Here is a 22,294-nt window from a genome sequence, read left to right as displayed (position 1 = left end):
GTTTTCTACAAATACAAAATTTAGTGGCTTTATAATGATATGATCTCAAACCGTGGAATTTGTTGTGATGGTGGTAATATTCAAATTGCTACAACTGTATCATAAAGCTTATGTATTGTGGTGGTAATTAAATTTCATTAACAAAAACTTATTGCATGAACCGGGAACAAAATCGCACTCCTCTCTTAACTTGGTAGTTATTATTATTTACCCTTTGGTAGAAAATTTCCCTAAAAAACAAATTACCAGCCCTTAGTATGGTAACTGTTTTTTTTAATGCGATACAAATCTGAGCCCGCGCACTAGTAATATTTTATTAGGCTACTTTTATCCATCTATCTATATTAGGTCAATGGGTTAGTGTAGTAGAGATTCTGTTGCGAATCTGTCATACAACAACCCTACTTGTACATAGGGGTGTAAATAATACCCAAAAATACTCGGCCTACCTGTATCCGTCCGAGCCCGCCTGTATCCGAAATAGTCCAAAACCTATTATGGCCCGTCATGGATCACCCGGTCTGGCCTGGATTAATTTATTGGGCGGTCTCGGACTTTGCGATTAATTATGATGCTCGGCCTGATACCCGGCCTGGTGCCCGGCCTGAAAGTCTTCTATGTGCCATTAATCATTTAATCCTCTTAAAAAGACTTAAAAGTTACAATTTTATAATTATCAATTTTGTGTCAAGAAAAATAAAATATATAATTGCTTTTACTTATAATTAACCTTTTCAAAACATTAATGGTAATATATTTTCTTATTAGAAAGTTTATTATACTCTAACTAATTATTTATTATAGGCTAAAATTAAAAATTTGTCAGTGTAATTTAAATATAAAATAATACTATCACTTACGATATGCGATGTTGGAAAGGAAAGAATATTGTATTTAATACCGTTCATTTGAAATTTAAACTTAAAAAATAAAAATCAAAATAGTGGCATGTCCGGCCCGATCTGGCCTGCCCGTATAAAAAGCGGGCTTTGGGCGGTCTTTGGGTAACAAATTATCTACTTATGCCCGGCCTGTCTGGCCTGAATTTGTTTACGGGCTCACAAATATTAAGCCTGGCCTGCCCGGCCTGTCTTAGTTTTTGGGTCGGGCGGCCCGGCCTGCCCGAATTTACACCCACCTTGCCTAACCTAGGATGCCCCATACCCTGTTACTTGTTAGTTCGCCCAAAACCTTTTTCTTCTTTAATAATCATGGAATTACTGTTTTGGAATCACTATTGGATCTACTGATTAATTATTTTTAGAGAAGGGATACTCTAGAGCTTTTCATTTATGACTCCAGCTCAGAAATCACAACATACAAAGTTGGGGATGTATTACAAAGGGTTGTTAGGGGTGGGGTGGGGTAGAGTGAGAGTCTACCACCCATACATAATAAATTGTGTAGTTGCTAGTGCTCTTGTTGGTACTAGTAGTAGTGACGGTAAAACAGAGCGGAAAATGTTTCATTGCAGGTGCAGCTGGTTTTACGTGCACTCAATCCCCCTATTGATCGGTAGATGTTTGTATTTATTTGTCTTCAATCAAACGGATATAAAGCGACTAGTTTCTGAACAACTATCATATCTATCTTATGGTTGTAAAACGAGATATGTCTTGCAACAGAAAACAATCAAGTCCGTCCGTCCCCATGGAAATGAAAATTATACTAGTAGTAAAAAAGAGAGTACAAATATCGAAAAACCTCGTCTTCTTTTCCATGAGAAAGAGACCCAAACCTGATTTCTCTCTCTCCCACACCCTCATGTCATATCTTGCAACTAGCACCACCACCATCATCTAGCATCTTTCTTTCTCTCTTTGCTTTTTCACGTTTCGTACACACCAGATCTCTTCCTCAGCAGTAATGACTTTCAAAGATGCGTGAATATTGAGATATCCTCTTTATTTTTAAAAAAAAAGAGACTAGTTATTATTATTATTTTCTCCATCGGTAATTTCTTTCTATTTTATTCACCAGATTTAGTGTTAAATCAATCTAGTTTTTACCCATTTTAGGTAGCTCTTCTATTATTTCTTCCGTTTCTTTGCACGTCTCTTTCTGTTGAAAGAGGGATGGAAAATGGTGGTGTTGAAAGAGATGGTAGTGTTGCAATGTTGTTTAGTGATGAAGAGTTGAATGAGATAAGTGGGTTAAAGAAAGGAGGAGATTATGTTGAAGTCACGTGTGGATGTACAAGCCATAGATACGGAGATGCTGTTGGAAGGCTTAGGGTTTTTTCAAGTGGTGACCTCGAGATCAGCTGTGAATGCACCCCTGGTTGTCAGGAAGGTCAGTTTTGATCATGGGCACTCATCCTTTTTTTCCAAAGTTTATAGCTTTTTGTCTGTTTGTTTGGGAATTCATGACTAATATTCCACGTATCTTTTTCGTGTCAAGTTGATAGATTTTTTTTTCTCTTTTTGCGTCTTCTAATCTGTTTGGTTTTAGTTATATAATATCTTCTAGTGTTTTAAGATTGTTGGTTGCTTATAACTCTAATGTTAAAGATCTTGTTGAGTTTAATGCCTGCTGTAGGACTATCTTGGTTGGCTGTTGAAGACAGCCATTGGTATCACATTGCCAGGGTCATGGTTATTAGGTGTTTCCTATGCTCACTGCACAATGTTGTAATGCGGTTAGGCTTTTAATTAGAGTGTTTGCAGTATTTTCATAAGTTGAAGTTGGATGCTGTTCATCAAAATGATTTTTCTCTTTGTATTCTTGCACTCAAGTAGTGTAACTCAACTTGAATTCCAAATGAGCATGCAGAGGACATAGGAAGATTGTAGGTTACTGTTGATTTTCATGCTTCATGTTTAGTAACTATAAACTTCAGAATAACTGTTAATTTCTAATTTAGCTGCTTGATCAATTCTGGAAAATGGTCATTTGCTGAGGTTAATTCTGTTATCCAATTTAGCTACTATAAGAACTATAGTGCAATGTGGTATCTGTATGGACCTAAATTCAGTTAGTGTTATTTCTCATTGTATATCCAAATACTGTTAGACTTCTATAGCTAGATGGCTACCTTTTATGTTAGAGATGTATAAGGTATTGAATTTGCAGTCAGTTCCACCTAGTTAAATTCACCCATACCTAATATTGCTTTCCTGGAGTTACAGTCGCTGAATGTTGGTCTCATCTCCCGAGTTGTTATGTGCTTTATGCTGCTTGTTAGGTGAGTTTCAATTTAAGCATGATCTTTCAGATATTTGAAATAACATACCATATTTGTGGTGACTAGATAAGCTGACACCAGCGGCTTTTGAAAAGCATTCTGAACGAGAAACTGCAAGGAAATGGAAAAGCAATGTTTGGGTCATATCTGAAGGAGAGAAGGTGCCAATATCAAAAACAGCGCTGCTAAAGTATTACAATAAAGCTTTGAAGAGTGCAAATGGGTCTCACAAGTCCAACAATGGGCGGCCTTTTCACCGAGATGAGTTTGTTCATTGTACAAAATGTAACAAAGAGCGTAGATTTCGTCTAAGGAACAAAGAAGAATGCCGCATGCATCATGACGCTTTGGCAGATATTAACTGGACATGTGCTGACCATCAATATGACAAGTAAGTTTCTCCTCAGATCAATAGGGTCAGTAATTGTTTGCACCATCTTATGTGAGATATGTTTCTGCTTCTCTGGTTGAGGACGTATTAGCAAGATTAGTTCTCCATTTCTTGTGACTCGTTTAACCTTTGCCATGCTTCCGCACACAAGTGAACTATGAAAAATAGATTAGCGTCTTGAAAAACCTTGCTGCTGATGGGTTTCAAGTGTAATCTGTTGAAGGGTTCTCTCATAAAGCTTGAGGGTTTCTGGAACTTAACTACAATTTACATGAAACAATTTTGACAGAAGGAAAAAATAATTTTGATCAAGGTTCTTGTAGATACAGCTTGAGGACTCTCAAAATAAACCAAGGAAATAAACTCAAATTTAGTCCTTGGTGAGATATAAGGAAATAAATACTCTTTATTTTTGATCGAGTAGGAAATAAATACTCTTCCTTGTTGATTATCTCTGTAAGGGCCTGCTTGTTTCATGCTCTATAGTGAACTTGTATGATCACAAAATTATAGTTTCCACTTCAAACTGACACCTTTGTCATTCGGTACTCTAAACGTCTTGCTTCTATTATGCAATAGATGGTACAGATGTATCTTTATCATCCATACCTATACCTATCAGAATGATGTATATTCAAGAATCGGTAGTGCAAGTAGTTGAGACAAATGTGTTTTGATGACCCAAGTAAAAATGTGGTTTGTTCTCAAAAACCTTGGAAACTTACTTAAGTTCTCATCCCCAATTGACATATATGGGTGAAAATGCTTCTTTTATATTCAGGATATCCTGTGATGATGATGAAGAACGAGCAAGTCGTAAAGTGTACAGGAGTTGCTCTCGGTCTCCAACATGCAGTGGGTGCACCTCTTGTGTATGCTTTGGTTGCAATATTTGTCGTTTCTCAGACTGCAACTGCCAGATCTGCATGGACTTCACACGTAATTGCGGAACTTAACTCGTCAAAAGTCCCAGCCTTTCAAGTTTCAGCACTGTTTCTAATCCTTGGTGATTCTTCTTCTCTTGGGTTGGGTAGTTCCCATTTTTTTGCCTTTATGTAGGCCCCTCACCTCTTGGCCCTTTAATCCATAACATGTTCTTTGTATTTTAGTATCTAATGTTAACCTAAAATTCCCAGTGTTGGAAATTTGCTGTTCTTGGTCTGGATCTGAGCTTTAAAATGCATTTACCCTATTCTCTATTTTGATCTCTTAAACAGCAAAACGCCTCATTTCTTTTTTTTTTTTTTTTTTTTTTTTGAAGCAAGAGATGTATTCGGAGTTTACAACTTTTGCATCTTCCTGAATTTGACAAAGAATATTTTCAGGGATGGACAATAACCAAACACTACTAAGACAAGAGACAATAGCATACTTTGCCAATATGTCCGCTACTTTATTTTTATTTTTTGGGTACATAACTGGCATTGCCAAGAATTATTATTAGAGAAGATTTTTTTGATATCCAAGAGCATATTTCGAATTTTCCAGTCCGCGTTAGTTCTGTCTTTGTTAACTGCATCCGCTACTATTTGCGAATCCAACTCAAAATGAACTTTCACTAGTTGCATTTTTTCAGCCCACTTCACAGCTTTCCACAGACCTGTGCATTCTACTTGCTCTAGACTCCACACAACTTCTAAGTAGAAGCATTTGGATCCTTGCAAAATCGTCCACTATAAGACCAACACCTCCAGTTTTATGATCATAATGGAAAGAACCATCAGCATTAGTTTTGGAAGTATCAAAAGGAGGACACGAGTGAAGATTAGATGTACACTGTCTAGGAACTTGTGTAATCAATCTAGTAGGTTTCTTTTGTAGAAGATTAATTTCTAGCTTGCATCTGTGAGACCGGGTCTAGTGGCTCTTCCCAGCCACTTCCCAAACACCTTTACACATTAGCCTGGGAAAGACCTAGCTCTTGCGATTTTTTCCAAAGAAATCCAGGAATGGCTAATGGTTAGCCGTTTTCATCAGAAAAACTGGATAACCATCAGCCGTTTTTGAAAAACGAATAATCATTATTCGTTTATTCATCTTGACCAGTCAACAAACAAGACCCGGTAGATCAGATTCGGAGATTGAACTCAGCCGTGGCGATCACAGCAGCAGTTGTGGTTGTTCCTCTAGGTGTTATGTTCCTTTTCTCAGGCATCATCGTTAATATCATTCAGGTCCTATTCTCATAGATTAATTCTCTCCCTTATCAGGTCCTCAATAGTTTCACCATTATTCTGTTATTGCTACTTATGTTCGTTTATTTCTAGGGATTCAATGAGTAAATCATCTGTAGTTGCATCATCTTCATTGAAGATTGAAACTGATGAAACACCATTATCCACAAAGCAAAAACAGGGGTTAGGTAATTTACCAAATGGGTTAAGAATTGTGAGAAAAGCGGATCAACGAATATTTAACATCATCATCATCAGTGAACCCTGTAATCTAAATATTTAACAGCAGCATCAACGAATTCTTCATCTTCTTCAGGAGGAATTTAAGCAAAGAGAAGAGATGGTTCATTGTAAAGTATTTAGATTAGAAGAAAATTTCAGCGATTTTGATTCTCTGTTGGTTATTGGGTATGTGATCGGAAGAAATCTCTGGGTTGTGATCTATGATTTGGATACTGTGAAACTATTATAGAAAGGTAAGGAACGGTTAATCATAATCCGTTTCTTAAAACGGTAGGTCATTACCCGTTTTTCACTTTTTCAAAACGGCTAATGGATAGCCGTTCCCGGAATCTTCCCGCCGGGATTCCCACACACTAGGGAAGCCTTGCGACACCCTTTTGGCCACGCTTTTTTGGATTGAGAAAGGGTTGGGCATTCCCATAAGACCCAGTCTGAATGATTGAATCTAGTGTGATCTTTAAATCCTTGAAAACAGTGTCACATCTTGCTGTCCATATACACCAGGATACTATAGCTATTTTGCAGACCTCTTCTTGTTGAATCTGATTACTAGAGCTTACCAAACCAGCCGGAGAACCAGTCTACCATATTAGCATCATGATGAATATGCAAACCAAGAACAGCAAACCAGACTACTATAGAAGTGTTGCAATGTAAGATAATGTGGAAAGATGTCTCAAGAGTTTGAGAACATAATGGACAACCATAGTTTCCATCTTGAATAACATAAGACAGCTTATCTCTGGTTTGCAGGATATATTTGAGACATTTCCGGAGAAATTGAACTATTCTTGGTAGCAAGGGAAGTTTCCATAGTCTTTTAAAAATTGCATGCATCCTTTGACCCACAGATTGGTCAATATTCTGTTCTTCAAACATTCTTCTATAAGCAGACTTAACAGTGAACCTCCCATTTCTTTGAAGGGTCCAAACTAGTCTATCTTCATGCTGAGGATGAATTGACATGTTGAGAATTAACCTGGCTATTGGAGCTTCAAAAAGAGAAAAGATGAGAGTATGATTCCACCCTCCTGAATCTGTGAAGAGCTGATGGACATAAGTATAATTCTGAGAATCAGTAACACCATATTTTGGGGCAGGTGGTTCATGCAGCTCAGGGATCCATCTGTAACTCCATATCAAAATTTTGTGGCCATCTCCTACACTCCAACAACTGTATTTCTTGATAAACATAAGCTCAGAGCTTATACTTCTCCAAGACCAAGTAGAATTAGGATTATCTTTGATATTGAATACCTTCCCATCTGGGAAATATTTAGCTTTAAGGGACAGTGCACATATAGAAGTATCACCTGTGCATAGTCTCCAAGCTGATTTTGCAAGCAGAGCTCTATTAAAGAGTTTAAGATCTCTAAATCCTAAACCACCTTCTTCTTTGGGTTTGCTTACCTTTTTCCATGAGATTGTAGGCTTACCCTTGTTTGTTTTTTTCTTTCTCCAAAATTTTTGTTGAGTAGAGTTTAGACTGTTTATAGTGGCATCTGGCAATTTGAAACTAATCATGTGATGCACAAGAAGTGCATTTGTGACATTCTTGATCATTTCTACTTCATTGCATTAGCGTGAAAAAACCAAGCATTTAAAGACCAAGTCTATTGATAGACGCATTTATGTGTCTATTTTGTTCTCAATTATGTATATTTTTAGTGCTCGATTTTGTATTTATTTTGGCTTTTTATGTCTTTGTAGGTGTTTTTGGAAAAATAAGATTTTGCGGCGAAATTGGCTCGAAAAGTGTTTTTTGCGTTCATGAGAGGACATTTGCTATTCGGACCCTCAATTTGGATAAGGGGTAACCTAATTACTAAAGGGCATCACATTTCCAGGCAGCTGCTAATCGCACCCCTACTCTGGATAGGGGGCGACCATCTTCTTCATTTGAAAAAACAAGAATTAGCGGGAAACAAAACCAGTTACGGGAGATTTTAGGGTTCAATCTCTGGGAAACTTCCGAAGAGATTCAATTGGAGAAATTCGTTGGTACGTACTTGAATGGAGTAAGCAGGCATGGTATGTTTGTTTAAATCAAGAAACTTGGGCTGTTAACTCGGTGTTAGTCGAAACAGGGAGGCAAATATCATGGGTTTCTATTTTACGAAAACAGGGAGAGTTTTACTCGGACTTTCTCATGGATTTCGATTGGTTTGAGATGGATATTTCAAAAAAGGGTTCGTATGTGTTTGAGGCTCGATAAAAAGAAATTTACACGGACTTTAGTCAAAACAGGAGAGGATTAGTATTACGGGAATTTTTGGTTGTATTTGTGGAAGGTACGTAGTGAGATTGTAAGGATATGCACTCTGCAAGATTTACTGCTATCTTTAGAAGAAGTTTCAACAAAACAGAAGACATAGAGAAGCTTGGCAGGGAAAGAAATCCCGAGACTTGAGGTGGAGGGAAGATAAGAAGAGCCGAAGATTTCTTGAAGTGGAATCGACCTGTGGGCTATAAAAGGAGTGGGTATAGCTCGTAGAATACTTACTTTCACTTTGGGGAAGTTTAGAACAGAACAGAGCACAAAAACACCAAGTTGCAGAGATACATGCGAGAGGAAGAAGAAGAACTCAGAACAACAGTAAGAGACAGTCGCAGAATCCGTGGCCTTTTCTTTCAAATTCAATCAGTTTGTCACAATTTCTGTAACAATTATTCAGAGTTCGCAACAGTTTTGTGTTAGGGTACTTTGTAACAGTGGTTCGTAACAATTATATCCGTTACAAACACGCTGTTTTATATCTTCTCTTCTTTTTAATCAACTTTTGAGCAGCAAACATGTATTTTGAGCAAGTGATTAATATGAGGATCTAAACCCCATTTCTGAGGCGATAGAGGAAGCTATTTTTCCAACAAAAAGTGGTATATTCTTATTTATTTATCGCAATTATTTTTATGATTGATTTTCCTTGAGTGAAAATTGTTTGAATGATTCTTGTTAAGCAATTGTTATTTCTTTTGATAGAGCATGCTTGGACTTAGGTTTTTGATGTTCTATGCTTCGGATTTACACTTGTTATTTTGATAATCTACTTGTTGCAATAGTTTAGAATCAAATTGAACGAAAAATTGCATGAATATAAATATTGGATTAAATCACTTTGAACTTGGAAAATAGTGGAATCTTAGCCTCAGTGGTCTTTTAATATTGATATCAACTTTGATTGAGTTTTTTATAATTTTTAGTGAGTTTTCTATTTTAATATTAGAATTTAAGTCTAATTAATATCCTTCGCAAGTCTGAGTTTTGAACCACTTTTACCACTATCTACAAAACACATCAATTTTTGGCGCCGCCGACGCGGATTTGCTTTTAGGGTTTTAGATTTATTTTTCTTTTATTTTATTTTAGGTTTTTATTAAATTTTTTTTCGATTTTATGTTTTTTTTGGGTACTTATCTTTTGTCTACAGATTTTGGATCATAAAGAAAATTGAGTCAAGGAGTTTGGTGTCGTAAAAGACTTGGAGCGAAAGATTAAAGCGAAAAGAACGGAAAAGAAGACAGTTTAACAACTTTAAATATATATATATATATATATATATATATATTGTATTAAGTTTAGTTATTATTTGTGTAATTTTTCTCTTTTTTTTTGGACACTTTGGACTTTTGGACTTTGGACACTATTTTTATTTTTACCCTACGGAAGGGTACTTTTAAATATAAACTGTTTGCAGAGAAGGAGGACAATTACGATATTGTCTCTGCACCTTGGGTTCGTACACTGACATAGGAGTCAGTGGCCCGAGTCGACCACAACCGATTCATCCCCCGTCTGGAACGGGAGGTAAGATTCTGAACACTCGCGAATCCCCTGTCAGCGAGTTATTGTATTCTTTCGTATGCTTATATGTTGAGGACTGAATACAGACTTTAATTTTCTAGTAAAGGGCAAGGCCTGGCCATACAAGATAAGGGTTCGGATTTCATCACCGTCCTCTTCTTGCCCTCCTTAGGAAAACGACACCAAACGCGAATCTAAGCCTAAAATTTTGACTAGAACGAGACCGATAGGGTAACGAGCTTAACAGGAAAGTCATTCGAAAAATATTGGTTACTCTTTTAAGCATACTTCGAAGTTCTTGACGGTTTCTGTAAGTTGAATGCGTGACTGCGCCGCCTTGTAATACCGGTGAGGCCTTGGGTATCAAATCTCCACCGAGCTTCCCTCGCCTCTATTCAACTTACTTTAACTCGGATTGATTCCAGAGGGGTTTGCTTAAATTTTAACGAATTCCCTTTCGAAGGATTAGAAGCTGGTCTAGAAACAATCTAAGTGGAGCCATCATGCTTTTTGTTTGCTAGAAATCAATAGGTTTGATTTGGTTGAGTCAGCCTTGTTTTGTGATTGAATAGAATCCCCTTCCTTATTTTTTTTGCATGCCTGAACGTAAAAGAGACGCCCTAGGTAGATTTGTTAAAGAGAAACCTAGAAGTTCTAAACGTCTCGATTACCTCAATTTAGAAAGTACGATTTTTGAAGATTCTGTTTTTGAACGTCCGCTTGAGGAGACAATCCCTAATATTCCGATAGTGCCAGAAATGACAACTTTAAAAGCTTTGTTGAATCCGATTAGGACTACTCGTCCTTCGTGTATTAAGTTAGCTGAAATGGAGGCACCCTATGAACTGAAACCTGGGACCTTACAGATGCTCCCAATCTTTTTAGGGAAAGAAAATGAAAACCCCCATTACCATGTTAGGGATTTTGAGGAAATTTGTAGTACTCTAAGAATTAGAGGCTTAGATGATGATGCTTTGAAACTTAGGTTATTCTCATTTTCCCTGAAAGATAAGGTCAAGTCGTGGCTATATAGTTTGGACTCCGAGTCAATTGAGACATATGAACAAATTACATCTGCCTTTTTCAATAAGTTTTTCCCTAGGCACAAAACATCTTCTATTAGGACGCAAATATGCACATTTTCACAACAAGAGGGAGAATCTTTATATAGGTATTTGGAAAGGTTCAATGATTTATTATCCCAGTGTCCTCATCATGGTTTAGAAAAGGTTAGGCTAGTTCAGATCCTTTATGAGGGTTTAGATTATTCCACAACGACCATGGTTGAGTCTCTATGCATTGGTGGATTTGAAAACCAAACTGTTGATGCGGCGATGGAATTGTTTAATGAAATCGCCGAAAAAACCCAGCACTAAGAATCCTTCAGGACTAGCTCAGTTTCAGAATCAGTCAGATAAGAAAATCCTAAGTTTAGAGGAATCTCTCGCCTTGTTAACTCAGGAAACTGCAAAATTTCAGTTATCCGTAGAACATAGTCTACAAGCTAGTAACAGGATAGGACAAGAAAATAGTCAGGCTATTTCCGAGTTAAAAACCCAGGTTGGTATGATAAATGATTTTTTGAGAGAAAAAGGTAAGTTTCCTAGTCAAACACAACCCAACCCTAGAGGAGTTCATGAATTAGGTGCAAAACCATCGAATCAATTGAATATTGTTAGAACCCTTAGGAGTGGTAGAGTTGTAGACAATAAGGTAACCATGCCCGATAGTGAACATACTGTAGTTCACCCCTCAGAATCTCACCTCTCAGGACCAGTAGCTGAGGAGAATGATAAAGTTTCTAATGATGTGAATTCGGTTCCTGAAAGGTCTGATTTTAGGCCTAGAGCCCCATTTCCCAGCTATTAGTACCAACAAAGAAGGAATCGAACTTTAATGACATAGTGGAGGTTTTTAAGCAAGTTACCATAAACCTTCCCTTATTAGATGCAATTAGGCAAATTCCTGCTTATGCCAAGTTCCTTAAGGATATGTGTACGCGAAAGCGAAAACTTAGCGTCCATAAGAAAGCCTTTTTAGCTAGTCACGTAAGTTCAATCATTCAGAACACCACAACCCAAAGTACAAAGACCCAGGTTCTCCTACCATTGCTTGCACAATAGGTAACTTCCGGGTAGAAAAGCTTTACTTGACTTAGGAGCCAGTGTGAACTTACTGCCATTCCATGTATACTTACAGCTAGGACTTGGTGAAATGAAACCTACTCAGATGACACTGCAGTTAGCTGATAGGTCTGTTAAAATCCCTCGAGGTGTTATCGAGGATGTTCTTATTGAGGTCGACAAGTTTATTTATCCAGTGGATTTCGTGGTCCTAGATACCCAACCTGTCCCTGACCCAGAGAACCAGATACCTGTGATTTTAGGTCGCCCATTTTTAGCTACGTCTAATGCGATCATTAACTGTCGAAATGGTGTGATGAGTTTATCTTTTGGTAATATGACTATGGAGATGAACATTTTTAATGTCAGTAAGCAACCTCATGAGCTAGATGACACAGTGTTGAGGAGGTGAACATGATAGAAGCCTTAGTTCAGGAGTCATTACCAAACATCTTGTCTGAAGACCCATTAGAAAGTTGTCTATCCCATTTTGGTTTAGATTTTGACGATAGCACTATTGAACAGGTGAATGCTCTATTAGATTCTACCCCGTGTTAGACACTGATAGATGGAAAGCTAGGTTCGAACCGTTACCAGTTTCTGAGACTACCCTAATTCCTTCTTTAGAAGAGCCCCCAAAGTTGGACCTTAAACCACTACCCGATACTCTAAAGTATGTGTTTTTAGGCCCATCTGAGACTTTACCTGTGATTGTAGCTTCCATTTGGATAGTGATCAGGAAAGTAGGCTAGTAAATGTACTTCAAGACAATAAGGAAGCTTTAGGGTGGACTATAGCAGACATTAAGGGTATAAGTCCTACTGTGTGTATGCATCAGATTCATTTAGAGGAAGACTCCAAACCTTCTAGGGAGATGCAACGTCGACTGAACCCTAACATGAAAGAGGTAGTTCGAAAAGAGGTGCTTAAGTTGTTAGATGCGGGTATTATTTACCCAATTTCAGACAGTAAGTGGGTCAGCCCTGTTCAGGTTGTCCCCAAGAAATCAGGTATCACTGTAGTCCAGAATGATAATAATGAATTAATCCCAACCCGAGTGACCACGGGATGGCGTGTTGTATTGACTATAGAAATTGAACAAGGTCACAAGGAAGGATCACTTTCCCCTTCCTTTTATCGACCAAATGCTAGATTCAAGTAGCTGGAATAGATAGCTGGACATAGCTATATTCATTGCTTCTTAGATGGCTACTCCGGTTATAATCAGATCGTTATTGCCCCAGAAGACCAAGAGAAACCACTTTTACTTGTCCCTTTGGTACCTTTGCGTATAGACGCATGCCTTTCGGGCTATGTAATGCCCCTGCAACTTTTCAGCGTTGTATGATGAGCATATTTTCTGATATGGTAGAACGGTTCTTAGAGGTCTTTATGGATGATTTTTCAGTGTTTGGTTCATCTTTCGATGAGTGCTTGCATCATTTGACATTAGTGTTGACTAGGTGTAAGGAAAAAAATTTAGTGCTTAATTGGGAAAAATGCCATTTCATGGTTAAATCAGGAATTGTGTTAGGGCACATCGTCTCTTCAAAGGGTATAGAGGTAGACAAAGCCAAAGTTGACCTTATTAAGACTTTACAGGTCCCAAAAACCGTAAAAGATATTAGGTCATTCCTAGGGCATGCAGGTTTTTACCGTCGATTCATTAAGGATTTTAGCTTGATTTCTAGACCTCTTTGCAATTTGCTTGCTAAAGATGTTAAGTTTGTCTTTGATGATGCTTGTTTAGAGGCTTTTGAGAAGCTTAAACTTTACTCACTACCGCTCCCATAGTCCAGGCACCTAACTGGAACCTACCCTTTGAGATTATGTGTGATTCTTCAGATTATGCTATAGGCGTCGTTTTAGGACAACGAGAAAACAAATTACTTCATGTGATTTATGCTAGCAAAACTCTGAATGATGCCCAAATGAACTACACAACTACCGAGAAGGAACTTTTAGCCATCGTGTTTGCCTTGGATAAGTTTAGGTCCTACCTATTAGGTTCTAAGATCATAATCTATACAGATCATGCTGCTTTGAAATACCTTTTATCTAAGAAGGATACCAAACCTAGATTGATTAGATGGATCCTATTGTTACAGGAATTTTCCCCAGACATTAGAGACAAAAAGGGTGCAGAAAATGTAGTAGCAGACCACTTGTCTAGGCTAGTTGTTAGTTCCCCTAGTGATTCCCTTCCTATAAGGGATAGCTTTCCTGATGAACAATTGTTCTCTGTTTCCCAATCACCTTGGTATGCAAATATAGTGAATTATCTTGTTACTGGTCGAACCCCTCAACATTGGGGTAAACAAGATCGTTCTAGGTTTTTAGCCGAGGTTAAGCATTTCTTTTGGGACGATCCTTATTGTTTAAGTATTGTCCGACCAGATCATTAGGCGATGTGTACTGAGAGTGACCAGTCCAGTATTCTCTCCTTTTGTCATGAACATGCATGTGGGGGTCATTTTAGTGCTAAGAAGACTGCTAAGATTTTGCAGTGTGGTTTTACTGGCCTTCATTGTTTAAAGATCTCATAGTCATTGTGTTTCTTGTGAGCGTTGCCAGAGTTAGGACCATTTCCCGTAGAAATATGATGCCTTTGAACCCTATTTTAGTGATTGAGGTCTTTGATGTGTGGGGATTGATTTTATGGGTCCATTTCCTATTCTTTGGTTATCTTTACATACTTGTCGCTGTAGACTATGTGTCTAAGTGGGTTGAGGCGGTTCCGTGTAAAAAATGACCACAGGGTCGTAGTCCAGTTTTTGAAAGAGAATATACTTACACGTTTTGGTACGCCGCGAGCTATAATTAGTGATGGAGGTTCACACTTTTGTAATAGACCATTTGCACTTTTAATGAAACAATATGGTATTACCCAAAGTAGCACCCCATATCACCCACAGACTAGTGGTCAGGTAGAGTTCCAATAGGGAAATTAAGCGTATTTAGAGAAAACAGTTAATCCAATAGGAAAGACTGGTCATCGAGGCTTACTGATGCCTTATGGGCTTATCGTACTGCGTTTAAGACACCCATTGGAATGTCACCTTATCGTTTAGTGTTTTTCAAGGCATGTCACCTGCCCGTTGCGTTAGAGCATAGAGCCTATTGGGATATTAAGAACCTAAACTTTTCACTTGACAAGGCAAGAGCTCACAGAAAACTCCAGCTTAATGAGTTGGACGTGATTCGTAGAGATGCATACGATAGTGATAAGGAGTATAAGAACAAAATGAAACTTGTACATGATAAGAATATTTTACGAAAGTCATTTTCTCCATGTCAAAAAGTTCTTCTGTATGACACTCGTTTGCATCTATTCCCCGGGAAGTTGCGCTCTCGGTGGACCGGTCCTTTTGTGGTCTGTACTGTTTTTCCTCATGGCGCTGTTGAGATTGAGACACCAGATGGTAGTAGTTCTTCAAAGGTTAACGGTCAGCGATTGAAGCCCTTTTTAGAACCTTTTCCTACAGGTGATGTTGAGGAGGTCCCTCTGGAGGACCCTGTTTACCTTGATTGACCATCGAGGCGGTTTGTATGTTGTATATTATTTTTAGGTTTTTGGTTACACTTCACCCAGGTACTATCCTTCCGACTTCTCTCTTTACTATTTCCTCATATTATTTATGCTTTTGATAATGTTCTTTCACTAGAAACATTGAGGACAATGTTAGATTTAAGTTTGGGGGTGGGGTAGAAACTTTTTGTTGCCTTTTTGTTACAATAAATAAACTCCAGAGCCTAGAAATTTATGCCTATTAAGGACGGCACTAACCAATCTAAGTGGATGGAAGCATTTTGGTTGTAGGAGTTGAGGAACCAATCTGACTAGATGGCAACATCTAAAGAGTCTATTCATAAAAGCACAGAGATCAGGTGTTAGAAATAACATGATAGTTTCACCATATCTCGTTGAGTCCTTTTCACTTCTGTTTTTATTTTGTTTTGTTTTTAAACTATGTTTCTCTAAGTGATTAGGTGGGGCTCACGATTCAAGTTGTTACCAATGCTAGGGTGAATCAGAGTGATTGAGATAAAAAAAAAAAAAAAAAACTGAGACCAGACCATCAGACCAACCGGAATAAATTCAATAAATTCGACCATTGGTACCCTTGTATATGCCAGTGTGTTGACCTAGAGTTAGGATTATCAATCACTGGTTCCCTTGTATATGCCAGTGTGTTGATATTAGTCAAACTAGTATCTCAGTCCATTAGGATAGGTTCAGTTTAGCGGAGGCCTTCAGACAGATATGAGAAACACCGTTCACCTAGTAAACATCAAAACCATTTATGTTCTTCTATATCCATCTTCTTGATCTATCCATGTGATTAGTTTTGACTCCGGATATTGATGTCCATAGTGCGATTATCTGAGTAGAGCTCTGTCACTTATATATGAATTTTAGTATACTTGAGTGCAAACTTGTGTACAACAATTGGAATTTCGCATCAGGGTACTTCCTCTTGTAGTCAATAAGTATGCCAACCAAGGAGATTCTTTAGTGCCTTCCAAGGTTTTGCGTAGATAGCTAGGATCTGGAGTAAAGGTTTTGTGGGTATACCTCTGGTAAGCCCTCCCAAGACTATAACTCGGCCACTAGGGACACCTAGGGGTTTAAAGGCTTATTGCACACGCTAAATGCAACCGACGATGCCTGCGACAGTGAGTTAGGATTTTATTTTCTGGATTTGATTTGCTCGAGTACTAGCAAATAATAAGTTTGGGGGTATTTGATAGACGCATTTATGTGTCTATTTTGTTCTCAATTATGTATATTTTTAGTGCTCGATTTTGTATTTATTTTGGCTTTTTATGTCTTTGTAGGTGTTTTTGGAAAAATAAGATTTTGCGGCGAAATTGGCTCGAAAAGTGTTTTTTGCGTTCATGGGAGGACATTTGCTATTAGTATCCTAACTTTGGATAAGGGCTAACCTAATTACTAAGGGACATCCCGTTTCCAGGCAGCTGCTAATCGCACCCCTACTACGGATAGGGGGCGACCATCTTCTTCATTTGAAAAACAAGAATTGGCGGGAAACAAAACCAGTTACGGGAGATTTTAGGGTTCAATCTCTGGGCAACTTCCGAAGAGATTCAATCGGAGAAATTCTTTGGTACGTACTTGAATGGAGTAAACAGGCATGGTATGTTTGTTTAAATCAAGAAACTTGGGTTGTTAACTCGGTGTTAGTCGAAACAGGGAGGCAAATATCATGGGTTTCTATTTTACGGAAACAGGGAGAGTTTTACTCGGACTTTCTCATGGATTTCGAGTGGTTTGGGCTGGATATTTCAAAACAGGGTTCGTATGTGTTTGAGGCTCGATAAAAAGAAATTTACACGGACTTTAGTCAAAACAGGGGAGGATTAATATTACTGGAATTTTTGGTTGTATTTTTGGAAGGTACGTAGTGAGATTTGAAGGATATGCACTCTGCAAGATTTACTGCTATCTTTAGAAGAAGTTTCAACAAAACAGAAGACATTGAGAAGCTTGGCAGGAAAAGAAATCCCGAGACTTGAGGTGGAGCGAAGATAAGAAGAGCCGAAGATTTCTTGAAGTGGAATCGACCTGTGGGCTATAAAAGGAGTTGGAATAGCTCATAGAAGACTTACGTTCACTTTGGGGAAGTTTAGAACAGAACAGAGCACAAAAACACCAAGTTGCAGAGATACAGGCGAGAGGAAGAAGAAGAACTCAGAACAGCAGTAAGAGACAGTCGCGGAATCCGTGGCCTTTTCTTTCAAATTCAATCAGTTTGTCACAATTTCTTTAACAATTATTCAGAGTTCGCAACAGTTTTGTGTTAGGGTACTTTGTAACAGTAGTTCGTAACAATTATATCCGTTACAAACACGCTGTTTTATACCTTCTCTTCTTTTTAATCAACTTTTGAGCAACAAACATGTATTTTGAGCAAGTGATTAATATGAGGAGCTAAACCCCATTTTTGAGGCGATAGAGGAAGCTATTTTTCCAACAAAAAGTGGTATATTCTTATTTATTTATTTATCGCAATTATTTTTATGATTGTTTTGCCTTGAGTGAAAATTGTTTGAATGATTCTTGTTAAGCAATTGTTATTTCTTTTGATAGAGCATGCTTAGACCTAGGTTTTTGATGTTCTATGCTTCGGATTTACACTTGTTATTTTGAGAATCTACTTGTTGCAATAGTTTAGAATCAAATTGAACGAAAAATTGCATGAATATAAATATTGGATTAAATCACTTTGAACTTGGAAAATAGTGGAATCTTAGCCTCGGTGGTCTTTTAATTTTGATATCAACTTTGATTGAGTTTGCTATAATTTTTAGTGAGTTTTCTATTTTAATATTAGAATTTAAGTCTAATTAATATCCTTCGCAAGTCTGAGAATCGAACCACTTTTACCACTATCTACAAAACACATCATCTATTATGACCTCATCTCCTCACAGCATATAATTGGACCAGGTCCACTATGGCCTCACCAAAGAGAACCAAGGAACTATTAGGAAAGAGTTTAAGTATGATGACCAAGTGCATTGTGGACGATGTGGAGAGATCCTTGGCAAGGTGGTGCACCAATTTCTTACACCGGTCATTATCAATAAACGTTTACAGTAAGCAAGCATCAGAATCGATTAAAAAAAGAAAAGGTTATGGTCAAAGAAATTGCATCCCTACAATTGTTAAAAAATTTAATATCAAAAGTTCAATTCCTACAATCAGTTAGATCCCAAAAATACTTTCCACTACCAGACTAAACATGACCTATCATCAAAACATGTACACATTAAAAAATTTCATGCACAGAAATGAAGAGCCTATAACAGTAATATGAATTGGAATTCTAGACAACCTTTGGTTGTCGATATCTTCCCCGACCTCTGCGAGCATTAGCAATCCTACCAGCCAAAGAGTTACCCAAACTGCCCAAACCGCAAGGTCCCATGAGCTTCAATCCTAAATGCCTGTGCAAAGATTTCAACTTACTTTCATCTTCACCAGCCATCAACTGTATTTGTTGTTCCTGTGCTCGAGTTAACATACTATATAAAGGTAATGGTAGTTTCTCAGACAGGTGAGTGACATCGCCTTCTTGCTGGGGATTATTGGGCTTACCAATAGTAACTCTCATAATCCCCATAGATTTTGGGTCTTTCTCTGAAGGATCAAAAATGTATGAGAAATTTCCATACTCCAGATCAGGCTTTGAAAACAGATCAACGAGAAGTTCATTGGATGGTCCCACATTCTTCTGAGTGCACTTAATATGATCAGTCTTTGTGGCACGCAGAATGCATGCAGCTTCTCTTAAGCCACTCAAGAAAGCACCATGCATAGTTGCTGGATGCTGCCTAATGGTTGCTTCACCAGCAAAGAATAGTCGGTCTCCCACACTTTCGGCTAGAATATCGTAATCCTCGCCAGATGACCCAACTCTAACATGAGAGTATGAACCCAGGCAAAGAGGATCACTGCCCCATTTGGTGCACATTGTTTGGATTGGATTTGGCACATCAATGCCCTTTGGAGAAAAGATACCTATAAGATACACACAAAGTTATACAAGACAATATACAAATATTACAATTTCGCAAAGATAATTAAAACAGGAATAAAACAATTCCCGTCATCTGATATCTAAAAACATGTAGTACCTCTCAGGATGCTCATAACACGGTGAAGAAGAACAGACGGATTTGTGGATTCAAAGGTATATGCAGATTCTCCTGCAACCAAAGCAATGAGAAGTGGACCACCAGAAACTGTATGGTAGCTGTAGAACAAAAAGAATTCCCCGCGTCGACGAGTATCTTCATTAAGATAACCAAATGTGTCAAGATCTTCCCCCCAAAACACATGAGGGAAAACCATGGCAACCTTATTTAGCAAACCAAAACCCAGCCTGCCAATAGCATCGAGTTTTCTTTGGGGTAACTCTGGTTCAAATTTGATGGTTCTTTTCTTCAAGACCCCAAGTGGCACTGTACAAAGGACCATATCTGCTTGAAATACTTGATCGCCAGCTACCACCTCAACACCTTCATTACCGTACCGAATAGTGTGAACAGTCTTTTCATAGCAGATAGGGATTTTCTCACACAGCGCCTTAACCAGAACTCTATTACCTCCAGGAAGGAAACAGTGATCCCCACCCATTTCATAAGGATCGTCCTGATCCCAGTAGGCAAATGAAAGATCTGAAAGACATCCAGCATTTGCATATTCCAAGTTTGCTAGATGCCAATCAAGAAGTTGTCTTTCTTCAGGACTTTGAATTGCACCATACAACTCTCTGATTGTCTCCAAGGCAGATCCCAGAGAAATATCATTAGCAGATTCACCCATGATATTTCTCGATTCAGTGGCTTTATCGAGTAACTTATTGAACACGTTCTCCACCTTGGAATCTATCGCCTCATCAATAGAGGATCCGTCAGACTTGTATAAAGGACACTTATCTCTGACCTTGTGAAGTGGCACAGACAATTGCCTTGACAGAACTCCAAGAGGGTTGGCGTGCACACCTGTAATAACACTACCACCTAGATCAACCGCTGCAAAATTATCCTTTAATCCCATTTTTTCAGTATACACTCTGCCACCAGGCCTCTTTCTACCTTCAAGAACAACAACCTTGAAACCGAAAGCTAAAAGCTGCCTAGCTGCAGCTAATCCAGACAATCCAGAACCAACAATAATCACAGATCCAATACTTGCCTCTGGAATGTTGGACGCAATAGAAGGTGAAACCCCAAAGTTAATATATCCATTAAGCAAGAGAAAATCGTAAGCTGAATTAATCAATTTCCCGTACTCATTACTAACAGTTTCTCTGATTTCTCCTTTCGTAAGCCAAACCTGAACGTTATCCCTCCACTTAACCAATATATGGTTTCTAACCACAATATAATCATTTTGTTCTTTTCCCTCTAATTCACTGACAACCCCAGCTTCAATTTCCTCTTCGAGCAATTCATCAATAGGAAACCCTAAAGATAAAGCAACCATAGCTTCGGTTTCCGTTTCTTTCTCCATTTGTTTCATCGTCTTATTCCGTTTCCTAGGCGTACTACCTATATGGTTTTCTATTAACTCATCCATACGTTTTTCATCGTAGTTTTTGGATCCTACAGTTCTTCTCGTCGGACGCTTATTAGATACACTACCATCGCAAACTGAAGCAGCCATCATATTTCAATATTTTTTAAAAAAATCAAGTTTCAGACCTAAAACCCGAAGAAATTCATCCTCAAAAACTTCATGAATTAATATTTCCTTTTCTGTAACCAGATTATTTCCGCAAATAACAGCAAAACTCACACAATATGAAAATGAAGTTTTGTGGGTTCTCTATTCTGAGAAGATACTAGAAGATCGTTGAAGAAACTCAGAAGAGAAATAAATCGTACCTTAACTCGGCGAGTTTTTCAGAAGCAGAAGATATTGATTAACGAATTTGCTAAATTAGGGTTTTCTGAGCATGACACCCCCAAACATTCTGTGTACCAAACTTGCTTTTCTTGGAGGGAATTGCAGGTGACGTCTTTACATTTCAACTTACATCATAAAATAGACAAAACTTTTGTAGCGCACGCCAATATATTTCAGAGCGACCTGCGAGTCCGCGACTACCGTTTCATTTATCTCACAGCTGCCCCAAACTTTTTAGCGTTTGTATTTTTTTTTTTTTTTATAGACGAAGGCCTTCAACAAGGCTAATGGTCCCCCTCGACTGTTGGTAAGAGCCCGACAGGAAGGGTAGACCAGTACATGGTAGAATTGTTGTTTTTAGCCCATTGAGCAAGCTCATGAGCTACATAATTACAATAACGAGATTGGAATATAAAGATACATGCAACTAACTTAGAGGAGAAAAACTGAATGTCTTCAAAGATAACATCCGTACGCGAGTTCCCCTCGAAATTTCTTGCTGAAAATTGGTCGATAAGGGACTTTGCACCGCTTTTTATGATGATGTGAGTTAGACGTTGCTCCAAAGCTTTCTTCAGTACCGCCCAGATGGCTCTTGCTTCAGCTTCTTCAGCAGAAAATACTTCAAAAACTAAGGACACACAAAATGTTGCTTTTCTTGAGAAATCTCGCATCACATACTGTGCATCATTTGCTCCAAAGATAATATCAAAAGCACCCTCAGTGTTGCATTTAATCCAACCAATAGAGGGAGGCATCCATTTATCACAAATATTGACAGAGATAGTAGTAGAGACAGGCAAACTAGTCTTCCTAGTGAGGAGCATAGCTCTGGCTCTAGCAAGGACAGTAGTATGGTTTTCCTTAATGTTTTGGAAGATGAAATTGTTTCTACTAGTCCAAAGAGACCATAAAATAGCCACAAAAAGACATTGATC

The 22,294-nt window shown here is 38.1% G+C and overlaps 2 protein-coding genes and 1 pseudogene across 2 annotated transcripts; 1 reads left to right on the top strand and 2 right to left on the bottom strand.

The window, feature by feature from the left end:
• The first annotated feature begins 1,713 nt into the window (after positions 1 to 1,713).
• LOC113287730 (protein ULTRAPETALA 2-like) lies at positions 1,714 to 4,774 on the top strand. Its single transcript, XM_026536562.1, has 3 exons — positions 1,714 to 2,292; positions 3,251 to 3,575; positions 4,357 to 4,774. The coding sequence occupies exons 1-3, from the start codon at positions 2,076 to 2,078 to the stop codon at positions 4,529 to 4,531; spliced, it is 717 nt and encodes a 238-aa protein (XP_026392347.1). The 5' UTR covers positions 1,714 to 2,075; the 3' UTR covers positions 4,532 to 4,774.
• A 6,142-nt stretch (positions 4,775 to 10,916) lies between these two features.
• LOC113292078 lies at positions 10,917 to 11,016 on the bottom strand (annotated as a pseudogene).
• Positions 11,017 to 18,607: 7,591 nt separating this feature from the next.
• Positions 18,608 to 21,495, bottom strand: LOC113287729 (lysine-specific histone demethylase 1 homolog 2-like). Its single transcript, XM_026536561.1, has 2 exons — positions 19,580 to 21,495; positions 18,608 to 19,463 (listed from the first exon to the last, which is right to left on the bottom strand). The coding sequence occupies exons 1-2, from the start codon at positions 21,114 to 21,116 to the stop codon at positions 18,769 to 18,771; spliced, it is 2,232 nt and encodes a 743-aa protein (XP_026392346.1). The 5' UTR covers positions 21,117 to 21,495; the 3' UTR covers positions 18,608 to 18,768.
• Between the last annotated feature and the right edge of the window lie 799 nt (positions 21,496 to 22,294).

The sequence above is a fragment of the Papaver somniferum genome, chromosome 6 (assembly GCF_003573695.1).
Source record: "Papaver somniferum cultivar HN1 chromosome 6, ASM357369v1, whole genome shotgun sequence".
Taxonomy (NCBI): Eukaryota; Viridiplantae; Streptophyta; class Magnoliopsida; order Ranunculales; family Papaveraceae; genus Papaver; species Papaver somniferum.
This window is presented reverse-complemented; position numbering and strand designations above follow the sequence as displayed.